The following is a 21,868-nucleotide window of genomic DNA, read 5'->3' as shown; positions in this document are numbered from 1 at the left end:
TAGAAAAGTGGTGACGGGGGAAGGGAATGAGCTGAACCGGTGGCAGCACCGCACAAGCCTGAGCGAGACAGCTGGAGCTGCAGGGCTGTCAGGGCTCAGCGGAAGCGCCAGGATCAGCACCAGGCTCCAGCTGGAGCTCGGCGCTGATCCTGGTGCTTCTGCTGAGCCCAGAAGAAGCGCCAATCAGCTGGAATGTTGCAGCATCCCAGGGTCTTGTGATTTACATTCAGATGCTTGGCAACTGATTCATATTTATGATGGCCACAGTGTCCCAGGGTCATGTGTAGTGACCAAAACCTGCTGCAACCACCCAGCGGGCGGGGGGGGGAATAAAAACCTTGGACAGGAGGAAGAGCGCCGCCAGGCAGGCAGGCAGGTGTCTTGCTCGGCTGTGGCTTGGGGGGCACTTTTTTCAGTGCCATTGTAACTTTGAACAGTCACTAAGTGAACTGTTGTAAGTTGAGGACTACCTGTACTTCATCACTTTTTTCCTTTTTTTTTGGTCATCAAGTTTTTGACACCTTGCTAGGCGACCGGTGGTACTCAGATGTTGCCGTATCCTAAAAGTGGTACAATGGGTGAAAAGGTTGAAAAGCCCTGCCCTACAGCAGGGGTGTTAAACTGCCGGCCTGCGGCCCAGACACGTTACCAGGAAACTGCGCCCACGCCATTGCCGGGAATGGAGAAAAAGCTCCAATACGTCATGCAACATCACGGGACGTAGTGAGTTTTACATGTCTGCTAGAGACTGCTAAAAAAGATTTATAATACTGACTGACTACTGGGCTAAGGAGATACATTAGAGAAGCAGAGACCAAGAAAAGAGAGAAAGACTGAGATGTAATAACTGTAAACACAAAAGCCTCAAATACATGGATAATAATTCATATCAGTGAAATTGTGCTTCTCAATTGTGAAGTCATCAAATATTTTAATCACAGTAATTAAATTATTGTTTATGCAGGAAGAAAAAGACTTTTGTGAATTCTGTTTCTGGGAGGAAGACAGAAAGAACAGGGAAAGTAATAATTAGAAATATTTCCTCAACTTGTAACCATTTTAAGTGGATTATCTTATAATTACTCCTTAGTAAGTATTATAGAAGAAGGCATGGAAATGGAGCTGAAAGAATGGCTTGTCTTGGCAAATAATGAGCTAATTGGCAAAGCTATTAATAACTTGTGTTATTGATCATTGCGCTGTAGCAGAAAGATCAAAAACATAAAATGCCTTGCACCCTGCCATCTTCTCTTAAACACTCCATTTTAAAGTGCAAAGATATAAAAAAGTTGTTGCAGTAGAGCTTATAACCTGGGACAACTTTAGTTGTGGGAGATATGAATCAATATGTAATATTCACAGAGGATCACATATCCCTCCCCCCCAAAATCCATAAGTCTGAATACCTCTAATAGGGCTAGGTAACATAAATATCAGCTGATGGTGAAAGCAAAAAAAAATGCAAACATGATGGGAATCATGGAAGTGGTATCATGCTGTAACTCCTTGTGCATTTTGGGAATGCATGCAACATTACAATGCACACAGAAGATAGGGCTTAGGTTGCAATGATGTAATATTTCTGATACTGCCCCCTTTCCCCTAAATGCAATTGCTACTAAATGCCAATTACATCTACCGACTAAAATGAGCTAATATATTATGTCATAAAAATCCTTGAGTTTTATGACTCTAAATATATAGATGAATTTGGAATAATTTTGACATCTATTCAATGAGTAAAACCATGGTTTGCCACGCAAGACATGAAAAACAAAGAAGAAACTGCACTGCTTACAGTTAGGAAGGATGTATGGTGGTGCCTAAAAGTTTCTGAATGCTTTTTAATTTTCAATATTTCTGTTTAAATATGACCTAAAGCGTGATCAGTTCTCTACACAAATCCTAAAATTAGATAAAGATAGCACAATTATACACATAAATCAAAAACATTATACTTATTAATGAAATTCTGATTATTACCAAGTCAGAAGACTATAGGAATAGATGGAATATCTACTGTATACAAACACAGCAATCATCAAAGAAATAAATCTGTAAAGGTTCTATCTAAAGCATTCCAGCAAATCTGGAGAATGACACATTGGCCAACATATTGGAAGAAGTTAGTCTACTTAGCAACATCAAAGAATGGAGATTTAGCACAATATGCAAACTCGTGTACAATATCTTTAATTTCACATGCTAGCAAAATAAACACAGATTGGAAATCCACATGGAAAACAGATTATTCAAGCTTTCAAAATCGCCAAGGAATAAAATAACAAAATTCTGGGATGCATCACTGGAGGGATCACCAGCAGATAAAGGAGATCCTAATCAAACTATATAGGACTTTAGTTAGACCTAAACTAGAATACTGTGTCCAGTTCTGGGGTCATTACTTAAAAAAAGATATTGATAAGAGTAACCGAGTCCAGAGATAGGCAACAAAAATGGTACAAAGTCTGAGGACAAATATTCCAAGAGAGATTGGAGGAACTGAATATGTAGTCTGGAGGAGAAAAGGTAAAGAGGGACACAAACTGAAATGTTTAAATATATTAAAGTTCTAGAAGGCAGTATTTTCAATATTAGGCAAAAATCAAGAAGATGGGAGCATAACCTCAAACTGATAGGGAAGTTCAAAAGTAATGTTAGAAAACATTACTTCACAGAAAGAGTAGGGGAAGCTTGGAACCAACTTGCAAGGGGTAGTGGGTATCAGTAACTGAGTTTAAAAATGCTTGGAATAAACATATGTCCATCATTTGAAAAAAATTAAAAAATAAAAATAATAAAAATAATACTAAATAAATTTAAAAACAAGAAAAACAAGAAAAACCTCAAACGGTAGACTCAATGGACCACTAGGACTTTTTCTGCCTTTCTGTGTTCAGATATATTATTGCTAATGCATGCTAAATAATTGAGAAGTTTTGGATGATGTCCTTCTATCTTCATCACAGCAGAATTTTGTGCACAGGTGATGTAATGTGTACAGGTAGTCCTTGACTTATAACAGGTCATTTAGTGACCATTCAAAGTTACAATAGCACTGGAAAAAGTGACTTATGACCATTTTTCACATTTACAATCATTGCAGCATCCCCATGATCATGTGATCAAAATTCAGATGCTTGGCAACTGGTTCATATTTATAATGGGTGCAGTGTCCCAGGGTCATATGAACCCCTTTTGCGACCTTCTGACTAGCAAAGTCAATGGGGAAGCCAGATTCATTTAACAACCTTAACTTAACAACTGCAATAATTCACTTAACAACTGTGGCAAGAAAAGTCATAAAATGGGGCAAAACTCACTAACAAATGTCTCTAGTCTTAGCAACAGAAATTTTGGGCTCAATTGTGGTTGTAAGTTGAGGACTACCTGTACATTTCCCCTTTATGTTATTCCTCAGGAAGAATTTTGGTCCAAAGTATTTGGAAAGTGAATACATAACAGATGTGAAACCCCAATACTTTAGAACTTCTCAGCAAAAGAAGCATATCATAGAAGGGAAAAATTAAACATAAATGGTTAACTCATGATGACATATTAGAATTCTTTTGTGCAGAATGCAAAATGAAATCAAGAAAAGATTAGAAGACTATATACTTCTCCAAGGTTTTCCTATTTACAATTAGAAGATTTAAAATAGATAAAACAACTTTGGATTCTGAGCATTGTTAAGACTGAATTGGAAACAGAATTGTGTATACATGATGAATATATTATTGCTAAAATATATAAACTTTTACTGCAATTTGAAACAAGAGAACAAGTGAATGTATGATAAAATAAGTTTAAATGTTTAGTTATAAAAAATAAATGAAACATTAGGAGAATATGTGAATGAAAGGACTAATATTTACATTATATTACTTATAACCTTAAAAGAAAACTTTTTATAAAATGATATATCGAGATATATATATATATATATATATATATATATATATATATATATATATATATATATATATATATATATATATATATATATATATATATATATATAAGAGCCTTGGTGGAGCAGTGGGCTAATGCCTCCTTAAGTAACACCAGCTGCCTGCAATTAGTGCAGGTTCGCATCCCACCAGGCTCAAGGTTGACTCAGCCTTCCATCCTTCCGAGGTAGGTAAAATGAGGACCCAGATTGTTGGGGGCAATTAAGCTGACTTTGTAATAATGCCGCTTGGGGTGTGTGTGAAAGCCCTAATAAGCAGGCATAGACATAGAATGAAGGCTACTGCTAAGCTTGTAAGCCGCCCTGAGTCTTTGGAGAAGGGCGGGATATAAATGGAATTAAAATTAAAAAAAAATAAATTTATATCACCAGAAGAACTGTCTATCATATGTAAAGATTATTTTGAATTTATGCTCAAAATGTTAACAAGAAGACGTGACATTTTACCAAGCTTGGTGGAGGTGTAAAAAAAATGGTTTAAATTTATACATTAATTAAGGTTTTAAAGATCAATATACAATTGAACTGAAATGTGTTTCTTTTGGAATTGACTGACAAATAGTTGGGCAAAAGGCACCAAACTTTGTTTTTATATATGCTAACTGCAGCAAGATTATTATATACACAACAGTAGAAAGAATTGGTAATATCCACAATGGAAGACTGGATGTGAAGGTGATGAAACTTATTGACATGGCTAAATTGACAGCTTTGATCAGAGAAAAGATTTAAGTTTAATACATTTATGATGTGTGGTTTGGATTACTAAGGAAATATATTATAGAAAAAAATAATTTATGTTGTAACCATAAGGAAGTTAATGTACAGTTGTACATATAACTGCTACAAAAAATGTTACTTCATTTTTTCCCCTTTTTCTACAGTTTTGGCTTTGTTCCTTTTTTTCTTTATTTTTTTTTCTTCTACCTTAAACATTATTTTTTATCTTGTTTAGCATTCTAATAAAGTTATAAAAATAAAAAACCAAATATTTGGAAAGTAGTTTATTATGCCAATTTGTTTTATATTATCAGTAGTTAGAACAGATCAAGAGTACTTTATTATACAAAATCCTGCGAAAGTACTGAATTTATTGAATGAGATTATTCCTTTTTTAAAAAGTGGGAGGCGAATTATTATTTTACTGGTATATATAATTAGTGAACATATTATTTATTGGAAACAACAGTCTTTTTAGAAAATTGTCTTTTAGTTTAGTTTAGTTTAATTATTTATTTTCTTGAATTTATTGTTGAATTTTCTTCTGTAAAGCAAAGTTATAATATATATACTTTTCAGATTTGCATCTTTTTCAGGTTTGTCCGTTATTTTTTCCAAGAAAATATTTTCACTGTACCTATAGACCTAGCAAAAGAAATGTGTAAGAGGACACAATAAGCTGAAAAAAATAGAAGAAATTGCACCCATGGCCTGCAGACAGGAATGGGTAGTTCCCTCCTAAAATACTCCTTTAGCCCTAGAAGTTGAAATCTGGGTCTTCTGTGTGTCAGAGATAGAAGAGGCAATCCAGGATTTCAATATGATTATCCCTAAGCGGCTTCTCTTTACTTGGTGATCTCATAGGGCTTTTGGTTTACTAAGGAACCCTGGGAGAGGAAGCTGCAGATATAATCCCTGGAGCATCAATACAGAAGATAAAAAGTGGATTTGAGTGACCACAGGTATGAGCCTAGGTTTGGGCCTACATGATAGTGTTAAGGGAGGCAAGGATTTCAACTTCTCCATTGTAGCACTTGTCTAGGGAGGCATGATAACTCAGATTAATCCAAACACATCTGATGTGTTACCATGTTATGTTTTGCATTCCTTTTCACCTGAGGACTCTGATGAAGTGGCTAGCATGTTTTCTAGGTTGATGTCTGCTGCCTGTGTTCTGGACCCCCACCCTTGCAGCTTCTTCAGAGTAGAAGCGGATATGTTATTGTCTAGACCTGGGAGATTATCAATACCTGATTAGAAGCGGGAGTGGTGCTTGCAGCCTTGAAAGAGTCTGTGGTACATTTCCTCTTATTTGATACCATCCGTGCAGCCAGCCAGATTTGACTACAATTGTCCAATTTCTAAACTTTATCTTTGGGGAAAAGTTGTTGAGAGGGTGGTCTTTTTTGAGATAAGGTGACCAAAATTGGCTGCAGTATTCCAGATGTGGTCTTACTAGGGTTTATAAAGTGGTAATAATACTTTGCATGATCTTGATTCTATGCCTCTGTTTATAATAATAAAGTTGGAAGGAATCTTGGAGGTCATCTAGTCCAACCCCCTGCTGAGGCAGGAAAGCCTATACCACAGCTTTTCAACCAGTGGTACAGGTACCACCTGTGGTACATTGGCACCTGGTACACAATCATCCTAGAAAAGTGGTAGCAGGGGAGGGGAATGAGTTCAACCAGTGGCAGCACTGCACAAGCCTGAGAGATGGCTGGAGCTGCAGGGCTCAGCAGAAGCGCCAGGATTAGTGCTTCTTCGGGGCTGTCAGGGCTCAGTGGAAGTGCCAGGATCAGCACCAGGCTCCAGCTGGAACTCGGCGCTGATCCTGGCACTTCTGAGCCCAGAAGAAGTGCCGATCAGCTGGAATGTTGCAGCATCTCCGGGGTCTTGTGATTTACAATCAGATGCTTGGCAACTGATTCATATTTATGATGGTCACAGTGTCCCAGGGTCATGTGAAGTGACCAAAACCTCCTGCAACCACCCAGCGGGGGGGGGAATAAAAACCAAACACACCCCCACCCCACTCCCACTGCCAATCCTCAACAGAAATGCTCACAACAATGAAAACCTCGTACAGGAGGAAGAGCACCACTGGGCGGGAAGGCAGGTGTCTTGCTTGGCTGTGGCTTGGGGGGCACTTTTTTCAGTGCCATTGTAACTTCGAACAGTCACTAAGCGAACTGTTGTAAGTCGGGGACTAGCTATACTTCATCACTTTTTCCTTTTTTTTTCTTTTTGGTCATCAAATTTTCGACACCTTGCTAGGCGACTGGTGGTACTCAGATGTTGCCATATCCTAAAAGTGGTACAATGGATGAAAAGGTTAAAAAGCCTTGCCCTATACCATTTCAGACAAATGGCTCTCCAGTCTCTTCTTAAAAACTTCCAGTGTTTGCGCATTCACAGCTTCAGGAGGCATATTGTTCCACTAATTGTTCTAACAGTCAGAAAATTTCTCCTTAGTTCTAGGTTGCTTGTCTCTTGGGTTAGTTTCCATCCATTGCTTCTTGTCCTGCCTTCAGGTGCTTTGGAGAATAGCTTGACTCCGTCTTCTATGTGGCAGCCCCTGAGATATTGGAACACTGCTATCATGTCACCCCTAGTCCTTCTCTTCATTAAACTAGACATACCCAATTCCAGCAGCCGTTCCTTATATGTTTTAGCCTCCAGTCCCCTAATCATCTTTGTTGCTCTTCTTCGTACTCTTTCTAGAGCCTCAACATCTTTTTCAAATCATGGATGCAGTATTCCAATTGTGGCCTTACCAAGGCATTGTAAAGTGGTATTAACACTTTACATGATTTTGATTCAATCCCTCTGTTAATGCAGCCTACCACTGCGTTGGCTTTTTTGGCAGCTGCAGCACACTGCTGGCTCATATTTAAGTGATTGTCCACTAGGACTCCAAGATCTCTCTCATAGTTGCTACTATTGAGCAAGGTACCACCTATACTGTGCATTTGGTTTTTCTTGCCTAAATGTAGAACCTTTTTGCACCATTGAATTTCATTTTATTAGATAGCGCTTAATGTTCAAGTCTGTCAAGATCCTTCTGTATCTTAAGCCTATCTTCTGCAGTGTTGGCTATTCCTGCCAGCTTAGTGTCATCTGCAAATTTGATGAGTTCCCCATCTATCCCCTCATCCAAATCATTGATGATGTTGAAGAGCACTGGGCCCAGAACAGAGCCCTGGGGCACCCCACTACACACTTCCCTCCATGTAGATGCAGATGTTTATACAATCCAGGATTGTATTAGCTTTTTTGGTTGCTGCTGCACACTGCTGGCTCATAGTCAAGTGAACGTCCACTAGGACTCCAAGGTCCCTCTCACAGTTATTGTTTTTAAGCCAGGTCTCACCCAATCTGTATTTGTACCTTTGGTACAAATGTACCTTAGACCAGACCAAAAAATCAACTTCTCAGGAAGACTAGAACTAGCAATTTTAAAATTGCTTTGTGTCCCTTCAAATTAGTATTTTAAATCCTGGCAAGATTTTCATAAGTGATTTTCCCTTGCCTTCTTCCTAGGGCTGAGAGGGTAACTGGTCCTAGATTATACAGCTGGTTTTGTGTCTAAGGCAGGAGTAAAATTAACAGGCTCCTGGATTCTACCCTTTTGCCTTAGCCATTACTTCAATCTGATTCTCATATGTAATTAATAGGTTATAACAGCATAATCTTGCAAGTCTGATTGTGCTTTTCATCCCCTCCCTCTTATACTCCTGTGAATGAGGAAGAGGCCAAACTGACTATCTTGTTAATACTATCTCTATTCCCAGGACTTTAGAAATCACTTTTTGTCCTTTTTGGTTGCGTAATGATTCCTAAATATTTCCTTCAATGCCACCTCCCTGGTTTTCTACATTATTATAACTTTCAACAGCTTTTCATACCATCAATCATGGTATCCTTCAGGCCACTTGTATGGATTGGAAGTGGGAGGCACTCTCTTAGTGGTGATATAGGAGGGCAATTCAGAAATAAACCTCCATTTGGTTATCAATGACAAACACTCTCAGATACAGAACTTTTATTGTACACATTAGGAAACTACATTACATTACTTTTTGACATAATCACCATTCAGATTTAGGGACTTGCCATGACGTCTTACAAGATTTGAAATTTCTTAGTAGTAGTCGCTTGGCGCCAAATCTGGGCTATGGGGGAAGGGTTGATCAAAAACATCCCAATGGAACTGCTTCAAAAGTTCTTGGGTGCATTTAGTGATGTGTGGACGAGCATTATCATGAACCAACACCACACTGGAAGTCAGCATGCCCTGACATTTGTTATGGATGGTTCGTCTGAGTTTTTGTAACATTTCACAATAGACTTCTGAACTGATGGTCGAACAACGCTCCATGAACTTTACTAGCAGTACTCCTTTGGCATCTTCACATTTGGTGGGATGTTCTATGGCACCACTTCCAATGTGGTGTTGGTTCATGCTAATGCTTGCCTGCACACTAGATGCCCCCAAGAACTTGTGAAGCAGTTCCTCTGCAATGTTTTTGATCACCCCACCCATAGCCAAGATTTGGCGCCGAGCAACTACTATTAAGGAATTTCACACTTTATAAGACGTTATGACAAGTGCCTCAATCTGAATGGCGATTATGTCAAAAAGTAATGTAATGCTGTACTTTTCTAATGTATATAACAAAAGTTCTGTATCTGTGAGTGTCTGCCATTGATAACCAAACAAAGGTTTATTTCCGAATTGCCCTCGTAGAAGGAAAGAAAAGTTGGTCCCTTGGCCTTTAATATGTGAAGTGCCTCAGGGTTTGGTACTTTGCCAATTCTGTCACCAATGTGAAGATGTTGGAAAATTTCGTGTCGATTTTGTGTCCTATATATTTGCTACCCAAGGCCATCCCATCCAGTGATGCATTAGACATCTTGCTCCTGTGTCTGGAAGCTGTAGGAATCTGGATGGGACAAAGTAGGTTGAAATTGAACTCAAGAAATATGGAGTTATCATTTGCCATTAAGATTTTTGGTCAGTCCCAGCCTAAAACATAACCTTTATTTCCAAGAATACTGCTGGATCTTGTATATCTCACAGGAATTTACTGAAAATCACAATTAAAGAGAGCTGCAAGTCTATGTTTAGAAGCATGCATGCTTGCTCAGAAACAAAGCCCTGCTGCAATAGTAAAGAATAGCCTGCAAACCTAAAAGAGGAAGTATTTAACTTCTGATAAACGGGAGTGTTATGACTTGCCTTATTCACCAAAGTAGCTAAGGTTTGCAAATGGCATGTACGTGTTCCAAATTCTATGCCCAGTTCTCAAAAAAGGCTGAGATTCCTGATCCTAACCTTGTGCCCTCTATTGCTTTCTCCCTAACACTCCCTAACACTCCCTAACACTTAACCAGCATTTTATTTCCTTTTTTGCTTTATAAAAATTCTCAAAATATAACTGTGACATTGTATAAAATGCGCATAATCAAAAGAAGTAAAAAGAGTTTTGGCAAGATTAAATATTGTGCAATTCCTGAGCAGTCTTTAATTGGAAAGCATATTTCTAAATTATTGTAAATCAGTTTTTTTAAGATTTCTGAAATTTGCTTAAGAATTATACCCTTTTTATATAATTTGTTTTACAATAATAATAGGAGGTTTGAACAACTTGAACATGTGTTGGAAAATCAATTTGGCTAAGCCTGCAAGATCTGAAAAATTCTTCAGTGGATCTTGTTGATTGTTTCATTTTCCAGAAGATTGCAAAAAAGACAAGGAGATTTGGTTACCTCAATTTGGTCCTAACTTGGCAGAAGTAATATACTGGAAGTATGAATGCACACTATCTCAGTAAAGGAAAAAAGAAAGTGAAAGGAAGTAATCTGGATATAAAGCTTCTGGCAGAGCTAAGAATTAAAAAAGACATGGGACAGTTAGTGGAAAATAGATGTATTCATTACCAGGAAGTAGCAAGTATCTGTGGAAAGAAAGAAGTACAAAAAAAGCCTCACCACTATAAGGGAAGCTATGAGCAATAAAAAGGAAGAAAAGGGAACAGAAGAAGGTGGGATAGTAATAGGTGATATAGAGAGGCAGAGCTCCTCAATTCTTACTTTGCTTCAGTCTTCTGCCCAAAAGAGAACTATGTTCAAATGGAACTAAGCAGAACAACTGAGAAAAGGAGAGGCTGGGAAATTAAGGGGAATGGTTAAAAGAGGACCTGGCTCTCATAGTTAAATTTAAGTCAAAAACCAGAACAACTGCATTTGAGAAGTCTTTTGACTCTTCGTGACCCCATGGACCACAGCATGCCAGGCTCCCCTATACAACCCTGTCTCTCGAAGTTTGCCCAAATTGAATGAACCTTTATTGTCAAAGTACAACCATGTATACATTGAGATTGGCTGAGCCTCCCTTCGTACCACCACCAACTTACAGTTACACAAACCCTCCATCTTATTACACCATGTTCATTGCATCAATTACACTATCTAACAATCCCATCCTCTGCCATCACCTTCTTCTTTATCCTCAATCTTTCCCAACATCAGGGTCTTTTCCAGTTGGTCCTCACTTTTCATTAAGTAGCCAAGGTATTTGAGCTTTAGCTTTAGTATCTGTCCTTTCAAAGAACAGTCAGGGTTGATTTCTTTTAGGATTGACTGATTTGATCTCCTTGCAGTCCAAGGGACTCTCAAGAATCTTCTACAGCACACAATTCGAAAGCAGTCAAAGAACTACAGAAAGGCAGATATCGTTGGCTCTTATCTATAAAGCCCTACATGGCATAGGGCAGTGAAGGCGAACCTTTTAGAGACCGAGTGCCCAAACTGCAACCCAAAACCCACTTATGTATCGTTGGGTGCCAGGTGGGCGTGGCATATTGGGTAGGCGTGGCCCATTGTATGGGTTGGCCAATTGGGTGGGTGTAGCCTATTGGGTGGGCATGGCTGCGGTGGTAACGGCAGACTGGGTGGGACTAAAATGTTGAATCAATCAAGTCCAACTTTGTGAGATCTTTTTTTCCCCCAGGAGTAGTTGAAATTGATTGATTGAACCTTTTTTTTCACATGGTGGTGGAGGCCTAAAGTGAAAAGGTTTTATAAAACCCAGCTGAAAGCCTAGGACTGAGGCAATGGCGCGCGTGCCCACAGAGAGGGCTCTGCGTGCCACCAGTGGCACACATGCCATAGGTTCGCCACCACGGGCACAGGGGCTTGTTACTTGAGGGACCTCCTGTCTCACACAGTATCCGCACAGCTGATTTGATCCTGAAGGATTGGTACTCTCCACAGTTGATTAAACAATGTCATTCACCAGGATACCAGATGTGCACCTTTCCCTTAAATCTGGATGGTCTCTATTTTGCTGTTGTTTAAAAAAGCTGTGAAGTTATGGGTCTTTATCCAGGCCTTTAGCAAGGCAGAGTGAGAGTCCTCACTTCATTCCATTTGTATGCTGCACTTTGCATCTTTTATCTTCTATCATTAATTTTTATGTTTCATTTATTTTATTGCAATTTCTTTCTTTTGAGCCACCCAGAGTAATTGAGTCAGGTGGTCTACAAGTTTAATAAATTGTTATTGTTCCTGTAGTCAGAAAACAAACTATTAGTCAGTTTACTTGAGCTTGACACTGAACAAAACTCTGAGATTATTAAAGAGATCAACTTATGACAATTGATCGTACAATTTTGGTTGTAAATCAGTGTGCTCATTAAGTGGGTCACCATGCCACCTGACTTGATTTTACAGTCATTTTATGACAGTCATAAAACAAGCCATCATGATCATTAAGCAAGTCACATGGTCATTAAGTGGGTCACTATCTTTGATAAGTGAATCCAGCCTATCCATTGGATGTATTTTTACCACTTGCTGACAGAAAAAAGATCACAAATTGTGATCATATGACTGTGGGATGCTTCACCCAGTTGTAAATGGGTCCAATGGTGCAATGGCTTCACTGGACACTGGCTTGGATGATGAGGATGAGCTGGTTCCAGAGACTTCAGAGAGGGGTGTGGAGGAGCGTTGGGGAGACACAGGAGACTCCATACCAGGAGTGGATAGGCAAGAGGAGGAAGAGAGGCCAGGAACTTCAGAAGGGCAGGCAGGGGAGTGACTGAATGAGTGCCTGCCTGAAGACGAGAGAGAAGAGACACAGCTGCAGCTGGGAAGCTCAGATGGCCAGCCAGAAGCAAGGAGGTAAGAGGAGGCGCAACTGCAGTCAATTAGCAGAGATGAGGAACTACCTTCTCTGCCAGATCCTAGGGCATGCAGGGCGAGCTGAGGGAGGCACAGTGGAGGTCAACAAGACTACTTCAAGGAAGCAGCCTTGTCCCTCCTAATGAATTGCAACAGCTGGCAGCTACATAACCCAACGCGTGAAGCAAAGCAACGTTGGAGACAGCTCTTCACTTCCCTGATATGCACGATTCCTGACTTCATGTTTGCTGTATTCTGGAACTGTGCCTTGTTTTCTGACCTCATGACTGGACCTTGGACTTTGCATTTTGGATTCTGGACTTGAACTTTGGCTTCATATGCCACGCTCAGATTTGTACTTGGATCTGGACTTTGGACCTTGCATATGGATTTGCGGACTTATGCATTGCCCTTAGCTTTTGTGTTGCTTGTGACTTTGATTCACTGGGACTTGTGTTTTCATGTGAGTGGGACCTGGGGAATAACATTAAGGGACATGCAAAGCCTCAATAAAAACTTCAAACTATCTTGGTGTATGAGTTCATGGACAGGACAGTTGCCAAGCACCTAAAAGGTGATCACGTGACCATCACTGTGTGTGTTTGTGTGTGTGTGTGTGCTTTGCAGCAGTATTAACCTTGCAAATGGATCATAAGAAACTTTTTAAAATCCTGTGGTAACTTCGTATGGTTGTTAAGTGACTGGCCATTAAGTGAGGACTACTTGTGGCTAGTTTGTGAGCATTTAGGAAAAAATCCAATGTTTGGCAGAAGACAGTGTGGATTTATTAAGAATAAATCATGCCAAACTAACCCAATTTTCTTGTTTGATTGAATGGCCAGTTTACTTAACTGTAGGAATGCCATATCTTCAGCAGAGCATTCAAGAAACTATCCATGAGATTCTAGTAAAGGTAATGGATTATGGTGTTATTAGAAGGATACAGAGTTGGCTGAACAATCATACTCAACTAGTATATATAAATACCTCTGCAAACTGAAGTGTCAGATGGTGTCTTCCAGGTGCAATTCAAATTCAAAGTCAAATTTGACTTCATCAAATTTGCAAATAACACAAACTTAGATAAGATTGCAAACAATTTAGAAGACAGGGTCAAGATTCAAGAGCATCTTGAAAAGTTGAAATAAGAAACAAAAACAGTAAGATGAATTTCAAGAGAGTCTTACAAAGTCTTACATCAAAGACTGAACAAGAAGCACAGTCATTATAATGGGCAGCTGCAACTACAAAAAAACGTCATGCTAGATGGAATAAACAGAAGTATAGGTCAAGATCAAGAAAAAGTTCAATTCCTCTTTATCTCGCATTGGTCTTACTACAGCTAGAATACTGTGCCTAGTTCTGGACACTGCATCTTTAAATGTGAGTATGTCTAGAAAAGAGTGATCAAACTGATGAGGGGTATAAAGGAAAACCATATGAGGAATAGGAGGAACTGGGAATGTTTAGCCTTGAGAAGAACTGCAAGGAGACATGATAATGATATTCAAGTATCTGAAGATCTATAACATGAAAAGATGAGAGAAGAAATATTCAAAAGTATTCCAGAGAAAAAGACAAGACATAATGAGCTGAAGCAGCTTTCAGTTTGCTGTTATCTGATGTTAAGAGCTATTCAACAGTAGAACAGATTGCTTAGGTCGGAGATAGTAGACCTTTACTAGAAATCTTTAAACAGATATAATTCTTAAACTAAATATATCTCAGTTCCATTTATATAAATCATGTATCTGAAGTAACAATGGGAAATTCATTTTAGTCCATGCATAATTTCCCTATTTTAGAAGGGTTTTTTTGTAGTTAACAATAAGCTTTATAATTAGTCCCATGAGATGTAGAATTTGAGACAACTTTCTTAAACAGAGCTCCAAATATAGCCACTGCTTATAGAGAAATAACCTGAAACTTTCAACATATCATAAGACATTAGCCAACATGAGGAAAAGCAGCAGAGGCATTAAGGTGATTCTGCTGTTGGGAGGGGTTTTGGGGTAGATTGAGCTGGGGGCTATTAATTTTGAGTGACCCATTTCTTTCATAAAAATAATGAAACCTTAGTGACTAGTGTTATTTTCACCGTCTTATTTCAACTTATTTTCACCATCTTTCTCCATCTTTCCTGTGTTGTGTACTTTTAGTATCTAAACCTAATGATGGAGATCTGACTATTATTATATTACAAAATATCTATAGGTCTTCCGGGCTGAAGGCAAAGCATAAATGTTTCAAATAAATAGGCAAATTAATATCAATCCTTAGTGATATCAAATTATAGTCTCAGAATAAAAGCAGATTTGAGTCTAGTAGCTTTTTTCAGTTAGACTTGGAAGGTATGAAACTTTCCTTCTTTTTTACAGGTCTTGAGCAGGACTTATATTCTCTAAAGTTATACATTATATATTGCATCCCAAATATTAGACGAAGTTAGAAATCTTGCATCCCGTGATGCAGGGAATAGATTTCTTTTCAGTTTTAATATGGCTTGTCATCATTCCCTTCCCTATTCAATGTATTATTCACCTTTCCTCTCCAAATATGATGTTTCCCCTTATCATTTATTCTATTACCTCCTCACCCTCAGATGTACATGAAATATGATTGCACCATTCTTCAGCCAAAACAGTTCCAAACATAGAAGACAGCATTTTCACTTAGGCTTTTCAACACAAAGGACAAAAATTAAGCAGAAAACAAGTTCAAGTATCAGTTGTTTGTTTCAGTTAAAAAAAAAAGATAAGTACAAGGAAGGGGAACTAAAAACTACTAGTGGCAAATGAACTCCTTCTTGGATATATGGCCCTGTCATGATACAATTGAGTTTACAGGAGATTATTTAACTGTTCCTTTGCCAATTTTTTTTGACTTTACAGGTTGAAATGCTTATTTATATTACAATCCTGCATGAAAGGTAAAACATTTAGAAACAATATGCAAAAAATCAATTGAGTAAAAAAATGTGGTTTTAAATACATATGACTGTAACTTGATTTTGTTCACAATCAAAATAGATTAGATGAATTCACTAATGTATATGCAATTTTCCATAAAAGAGCTTGCAAACAAACAAAACAGCTACATCATCACAAATTAATAGCATTATTTTGGTCCATTACATTTAATTTTTATTCAATATATTCCCTACCTGAAGGACAGGCACTTTTTGCGGTGTGTTCTGTGGTGATTGGTGAAGCTGTGCCCAAGGCTGATGGTGAGAATGTGGTGGGGGTGGTGAAGACTGATGATGAATTCCCGTATGAGGTTGCATGGGAGGACATGTTGGCATTTGCTGTTGAAAAGATGACTGACTGGGATGCTGCTGACCAGATATTAATCGTTCTTGTATTGCTTGTGGATCAGCAAGGCTAACAGCTGGACAGCCATTTGGTCTCATGTGACCACCCATTTCCCGTGATGCTGAAGACATACCCATGAATGGTCGATTCTGTTGTATATTCCGAGGGCCCATACTCCTCTGTCCAATTCCCATGGCACTAGATGGCTGGTGAGATGGCTGAGAATGGGGTATATTTGGATAACTGCCAACTTCCATTGGTATTCCAGCACTACCAGGTCTGACCTGTGGTGGAGGAGTACCTGCTGGGTTACTCATTGCTTTCATAGGTGACATGGGAGGTGGAGAAGCATAAGTTCCCTGAGGCTGTGATGGGTGCATAGCTTGAGTGTTCATTTGGTTAAGTGAGCCACTAGGGTGAAGGGGCTGCTGGTGTATTAGTCCTTGACTACTGTTAGATGGAAACCCTACGGCATTTGGGTACCTCGGTACAGACTGATTCATTGGAGTGTTATTTGTAAGGCCTAAATTCTGATTCATCCCTGTATTGTTTACTAATCCCTGATTTATGTTGCTGTAAGGATAACGAGAATACTGCCCTGAGCTATTTATAGTAGGTGAAGGTACTGTCTGGCCCCGAGAACTAAAATTAAGTGTTTGTGGCCTAACGGCACCCTGTTGAGGAGGGTTGGGAGAGAATCTGGGACTGTGGGCTACTGATTCTCCATGGAGAGCTGTGGGGGGATGATGATGAAACTGTTGCACTGAATGTCGTAAAGAAGGCCCGATGCTTGGATTCTGTTGGGGCACATGAGACATGTGGCCAGGTCCTGAGGTGGTAATAAAAGGATTTCCCTGATTAAGACCTTCCTGGCTTTGAGAAAACTGATTTATCCTCTGTTGTTGGGGTTGACCATGTTGCTGTATTGAAAAGTCACCACGAGCCATGTAATTTCCCAACTGCTGCATATGCTGAGGATGTCCCTGTCCAGGTGGTCCCGATGGTGTTGGTGGTGGCTGGGCAGGTGGTGGTTGCTGCTGCTGGTATGGTGCTCGTATCTGGTCTGGCACATGTACTGCCCTTGGCCCCCACATAGAGCTACCATCTACAAAGGGTTGTCCATGTCTTTCATTCTGCATACCAGGATAGACTCCCATCTGACTACCAGTGCCTCCACCATGGGGAACTGGAGGATTGTGATATTGTGAATGAGGAGATGCTATGCCATTGCCAGGTGCACTGCTCATCATTCTGTTGGGCTGATCCATTAAATGCATTTTTTGTTGCTCATACTGATTATAGTGATCGAAGTGGGTCAACTTTGCTTGATTTTGACTGGTTGTAGGATGATGAAGGGATGACTGTAGCGAGGGAAATCCTTGATCAATAGGCATTTGTTGCCCCATAGAGTTTACTGAATTTTCAGAATATCCACAATCACCTAGGCTTTCCAGTCCTTCACTGAAAATATTCCCATCTTCTCCAAAAAGACTCATCATTCCTGGATCTGCCATCTTTGTTGTAGCATGCAGTGCCTTATAACTAGAATACTAGTTTGTGCTTCACCTCGCCAATATGCTTTTCTTCAGAGCCTTAGTCCTCAACCAAATGCCTTCATGTCATTCCATATTTCCTTAATTTTGTGGACCATGGAGTGTCAGGCAGCTTGTTACCAATCCTAAAATAAAGAAAGAAATACAAATATAGGTTGAAACTAAAAAACCAAGTCATAATTATAGATATCAGAGATTTACATTTATGTCACATAGAAGCTTTTAATATTTTTTTTACCCAGGTAGGTAAATTTATTATATAAGAAATTCAAAAGGCAGGAAACAGTAATCTTACATTAATCCACTACCTATACTTTCTTATCTTCCATTCCTGGACAGAACAAAAGAACAAAACAGACAGCTGAAGCAGCTGCACGGCAGGCAGTATAATACATGAATATAAGCAAACAGCCCATCTGTGGAACAAAATCCTGAAAATACTCTAGTTACTAACAACATGTCCTTAACCTTATTTTCCTGAGGTATGTAAAGAGAAACCCTATGTAAATATTACAATAAATTACAATTTGATCTGGAAAATGCTTATGGTTATGTTCCCCCAATATATATTTCCCTCAATTTATTGGTCATTTGACTAACATGTAAATCTGATCTGATAAATAACTAAATTGCAAACAAATACTGGTTTTAGTAATATAGCACTAAAGTACTATAAGAAACTATCAGGTTAGAACTTTCAAGTATTCCCATATAAAATCCTAACAACTACGTAAAAATAAATCAAAACATTATTCCCATATTATTATAGATGCAGAAAACTGAGGCTGAGAAACTGTATGTTGCCTTATGTCACGGGTGTCAAACCCGATCGCGTCACGTGACGTATTGTGAAGTTTTTTGCCTTTGCAGAGTTCGGGTGGGCATGGCCTGCACATGAAGCATCCGGCCCACAGACTGCCCGTTTGACACCCTTGCCTTAAGTTATCTATCAAAGTTCACATCAAAAGATTCAAGCTTGTTCAACATTTTCAGCAGAGGAAATTTAAACTATAATCTTCTGATTTGCAACTCCACCTCTATATAACTAGGAAAATTTCACCTAAGTGTGATCAAATAATTCATTTGATTAAAAGAAAACTATTGGCACAGGAAGACCAAAAAAATAAATAAAAATAATTTGAAAATAAAGGAGACAAGAAATGTATTATAGAGTTCTAGTCCTTTTCCTTTACCAAAAGTCCAAGTCTATACTATGTTTGTAGCTGTTCCAAAGGAAGTCAAAAGTCACTTCTTTATAGATCTTCCTTTTTTCTTTTTTCTTGTTATCATTCACTTTTCTTTTATTCTTTCATGTGTTTTCTACTTTTCTTTTCCATAGTTTTTTAATCTTATGTAAACATTTCTTTTAATAAAAATTAAATGTAAACAAAGAATTATCTAAAGTGAATGATCAGGTATATACTTGATAGCAGTCCCAAGCTTACCAACAAAGAAGAAAAATAACAGCTGTCAAAAGAAACCACCATGCTGCATAAAAAACTCTCTGATAAATTAAAAGATAAAAAGGACAAGTATAAAAAGTGGAAAGAGGGGCACATAACTGATGCAGAATATGAGCAAATAGCCCATGCCTGCAAAGATGAAGTGAGGAAAGCTAAGGCGCAAAATGAACTAAGGCCTGTGACCAAATTTAAAAATAACAAAAAAAGCTTCTTTCAACATGTAAAGAACAAGAACAAAGTTAAGGAAATGATTGGTCCATTAGTGGGAGAAAGTGGCAAGAAGGTGACAAGCAACAGGGAGAAAGCAGAACTCTTTAACTCATTTTTTGCATCTGTCTTTACACAAAGGGAAAAAACAGTCCAACCTATCAAAAACAGTATCATAAAAAACAGATTAGAAACACAAGTTAAGATAGGCAAGAAAATGGTAAGTGAGCACCTGTCCAGCCTAGATGAGTTCAAATCACCAGGACCAGATGGATTACACCCCAAGGTTCTCAAGGAACTGGCAGATGTGATCTCAAAACCACTGAACTATATTTTCAAAGATCCTGGAGCACTGGGGAACTACCAGAGGACTGGAAAAGAGCTGATGTAGTTCCCATCTTCAAAAAAGGGAAAAAAATAGATCCAGGAAACTATAGACTTATCAGCCTGACCTCAATACCTGGGAAGATTCTGGAAAAGATAATCAAACAACGAATCAGCAAACACCTAGAGGCAAACAAAGTCATTACTAAAAGCCAACATCGGTTTGTCAAAAGCATATGATGCCAGACAATTTTTATTGCATTATTTGACCAAGTAACAAAATTAGTGGACCAGAGGAATGCTGTGAATATAATTTACTTGGACTTCAGTAAGGCATTTGATAAAGTAGATCACAACCTACTACTTGATAAGATAGAAAAAATGTGGGTTAGACAGCATCACCACCAGATGGATTCGTAGCTGGCTCATTGGCAGTACTCAGCGTGTGGTCCTCAAAGGAACTGCATCTACATGGAGGGTAGTGTGTAGTGGGGTACCCCAGGGCTCTGTTCTGGACCCAGTGCTCTTCAACGTCTTCATCAATGATTTGGGCAAGGGGATAGATGGGGAACTCATCAGATTTGCAGATGACACCAAACTAGCAGGAATAGTGAACACTCCAGAAGATAGGCTTAAGATACAGAAGGATCTTGACAGACTTTTTTTTATTAAAGAGTTTTACAAAAACAAGATTTTACAGTACATCCCCAAATCCCCCCCACCCCAAACCACCCCCCTTCCCCCTACTTCCCAGAGCTAAATACAGGGTTATAGTTATAATAATCATATTCTAACTAAAGATTATCCATAATATAAAATTAACCAAATTCATAATGTGCTTTAACTCCCCTTTAACATAGATACATACAAAGTACTAACACTAAAATTAATAACAATATCCCTCTAAAATCTACTCATAAGCTAAATGGAACTTTTTAGTCCCATATTTATTCTGAATATAATCTATCCATCTCCTCCAAACTGAAATATATCTTTCTTGTGAATGATCCTTCAAGTAAGCAGAAATCTTAGACATTTCTGCAAGATTCGAAACTTTAAGCACCTATTCTTCTATAGTAGGCAAACTATCCTTCTTCCAGTATTGTCCCACCAGTAACCGTGCTGCTGTTATCAAATTCAACATCAAATTGGTTTCTTTAACATCACAATCTACAACAATACCCAATAAAAACAATTGCGGAAAGAACTTTAACTTTCTCTTAAAAATCTTTTGAATGTTCCACCAAATTTTAACCCCAAAAGCTTTTATATTTCTGCAAGTCCACCACATATGAAAATAGGTGGCTTCTAAACTACCACATCTCCAGCATTTAGACTGTAAGTTAGGATACATGCTAGACAACCTTTTGGGATCCAGATGTCATCTATAAAACATTTTATAAAAATTTTCTCTTAAATTTTGAGCCTGAGTAAATTTAACATTTCTAACCCAAATTACCTCCCAAGTATCCAGCGGAATTGGTTCCTGAATATTTTGTGCCCACTTTATCATACAATCTTTAACTAATTCCGTTTCCGAGTCCAATTCAATTAAAACATTATATATCCTCTTTATATGTGCACGATTTAAATCTCTAATTTGTTTTACTAAATTTTCATCTGTAATTGTGATGCCAACCTTCTGATCCAACTTCCACCTAGCTTTCAATTGAGTATATTAAAACCAAGAGTAACTTATGTTTTCTTGTCTTAACTCCTCTAATGATTTAAGTTGCCAATCATTCCCTTCCAATCTAAGTAATTCCTTATAGGAAAACATATAGACAGACTTGAACACTGGACACTATCTAACAAAATGAAATTCAATGTTGAAAAAAGTAAGGTTCTACATTTAGGCAAGAAAAACCAAATGTACAGGTATAGTATAGGTGGTACCTTACTCAATAGTAGTAACTGTGAGAGGGATCTTGGAGTCCTAGTGGACAATCACTTAAATATGAGCCAGCAGTGTGCTGCAGCTGCCAAAACAGCCAACACAGTGCTAGGCTGCATTAACAGTGGGATAGAATCAAGTGAAGTATTAATAAAGGTAAAGGTAAAGGTAAAGGTTCCCCCGCACATGCGTGCTAGTCGTTTCCGACTCTCAGTTTCAAAGCCGAAGAGCCA

At 38.5% G+C, this 21,868-nt stretch overlaps 1 protein-coding gene across 1 annotated transcript in view; it reads right to left on the bottom strand.

The window, feature by feature from the left end:
* Positions 1-21,868, bottom strand: part of CHD7 (chromodomain helicase DNA binding protein 7) — a 224,030-nt gene that overhangs the window by 134,969 nt on the left and 67,193 nt on the right. Inside the window, exon 3 of the mRNA XM_081324248.1 lies at positions 16,044-17,872. Within this exon, the coding sequence (XP_081180374.1) occupies positions 16,044-17,708 (1,665 nt within the window). The 5' untranslated portion in view covers positions 17,709-17,872. The remainder of the gene's footprint in view (positions 1-16,043; positions 17,873-21,868) is intronic.

Source organism: Vipera berus (assembly GCF_964194415.1).
Source record: "Vipera berus genome assembly, chromosome: 3".
Lineage (NCBI taxonomy): Eukaryota > Metazoa > Chordata > Lepidosauria > Squamata > Viperidae > Vipera > Vipera berus.
The sequence above is the reverse complement of the archived record's forward strand: the minus strand, read 5'-3'. Positions and strand labels throughout refer to the sequence as shown.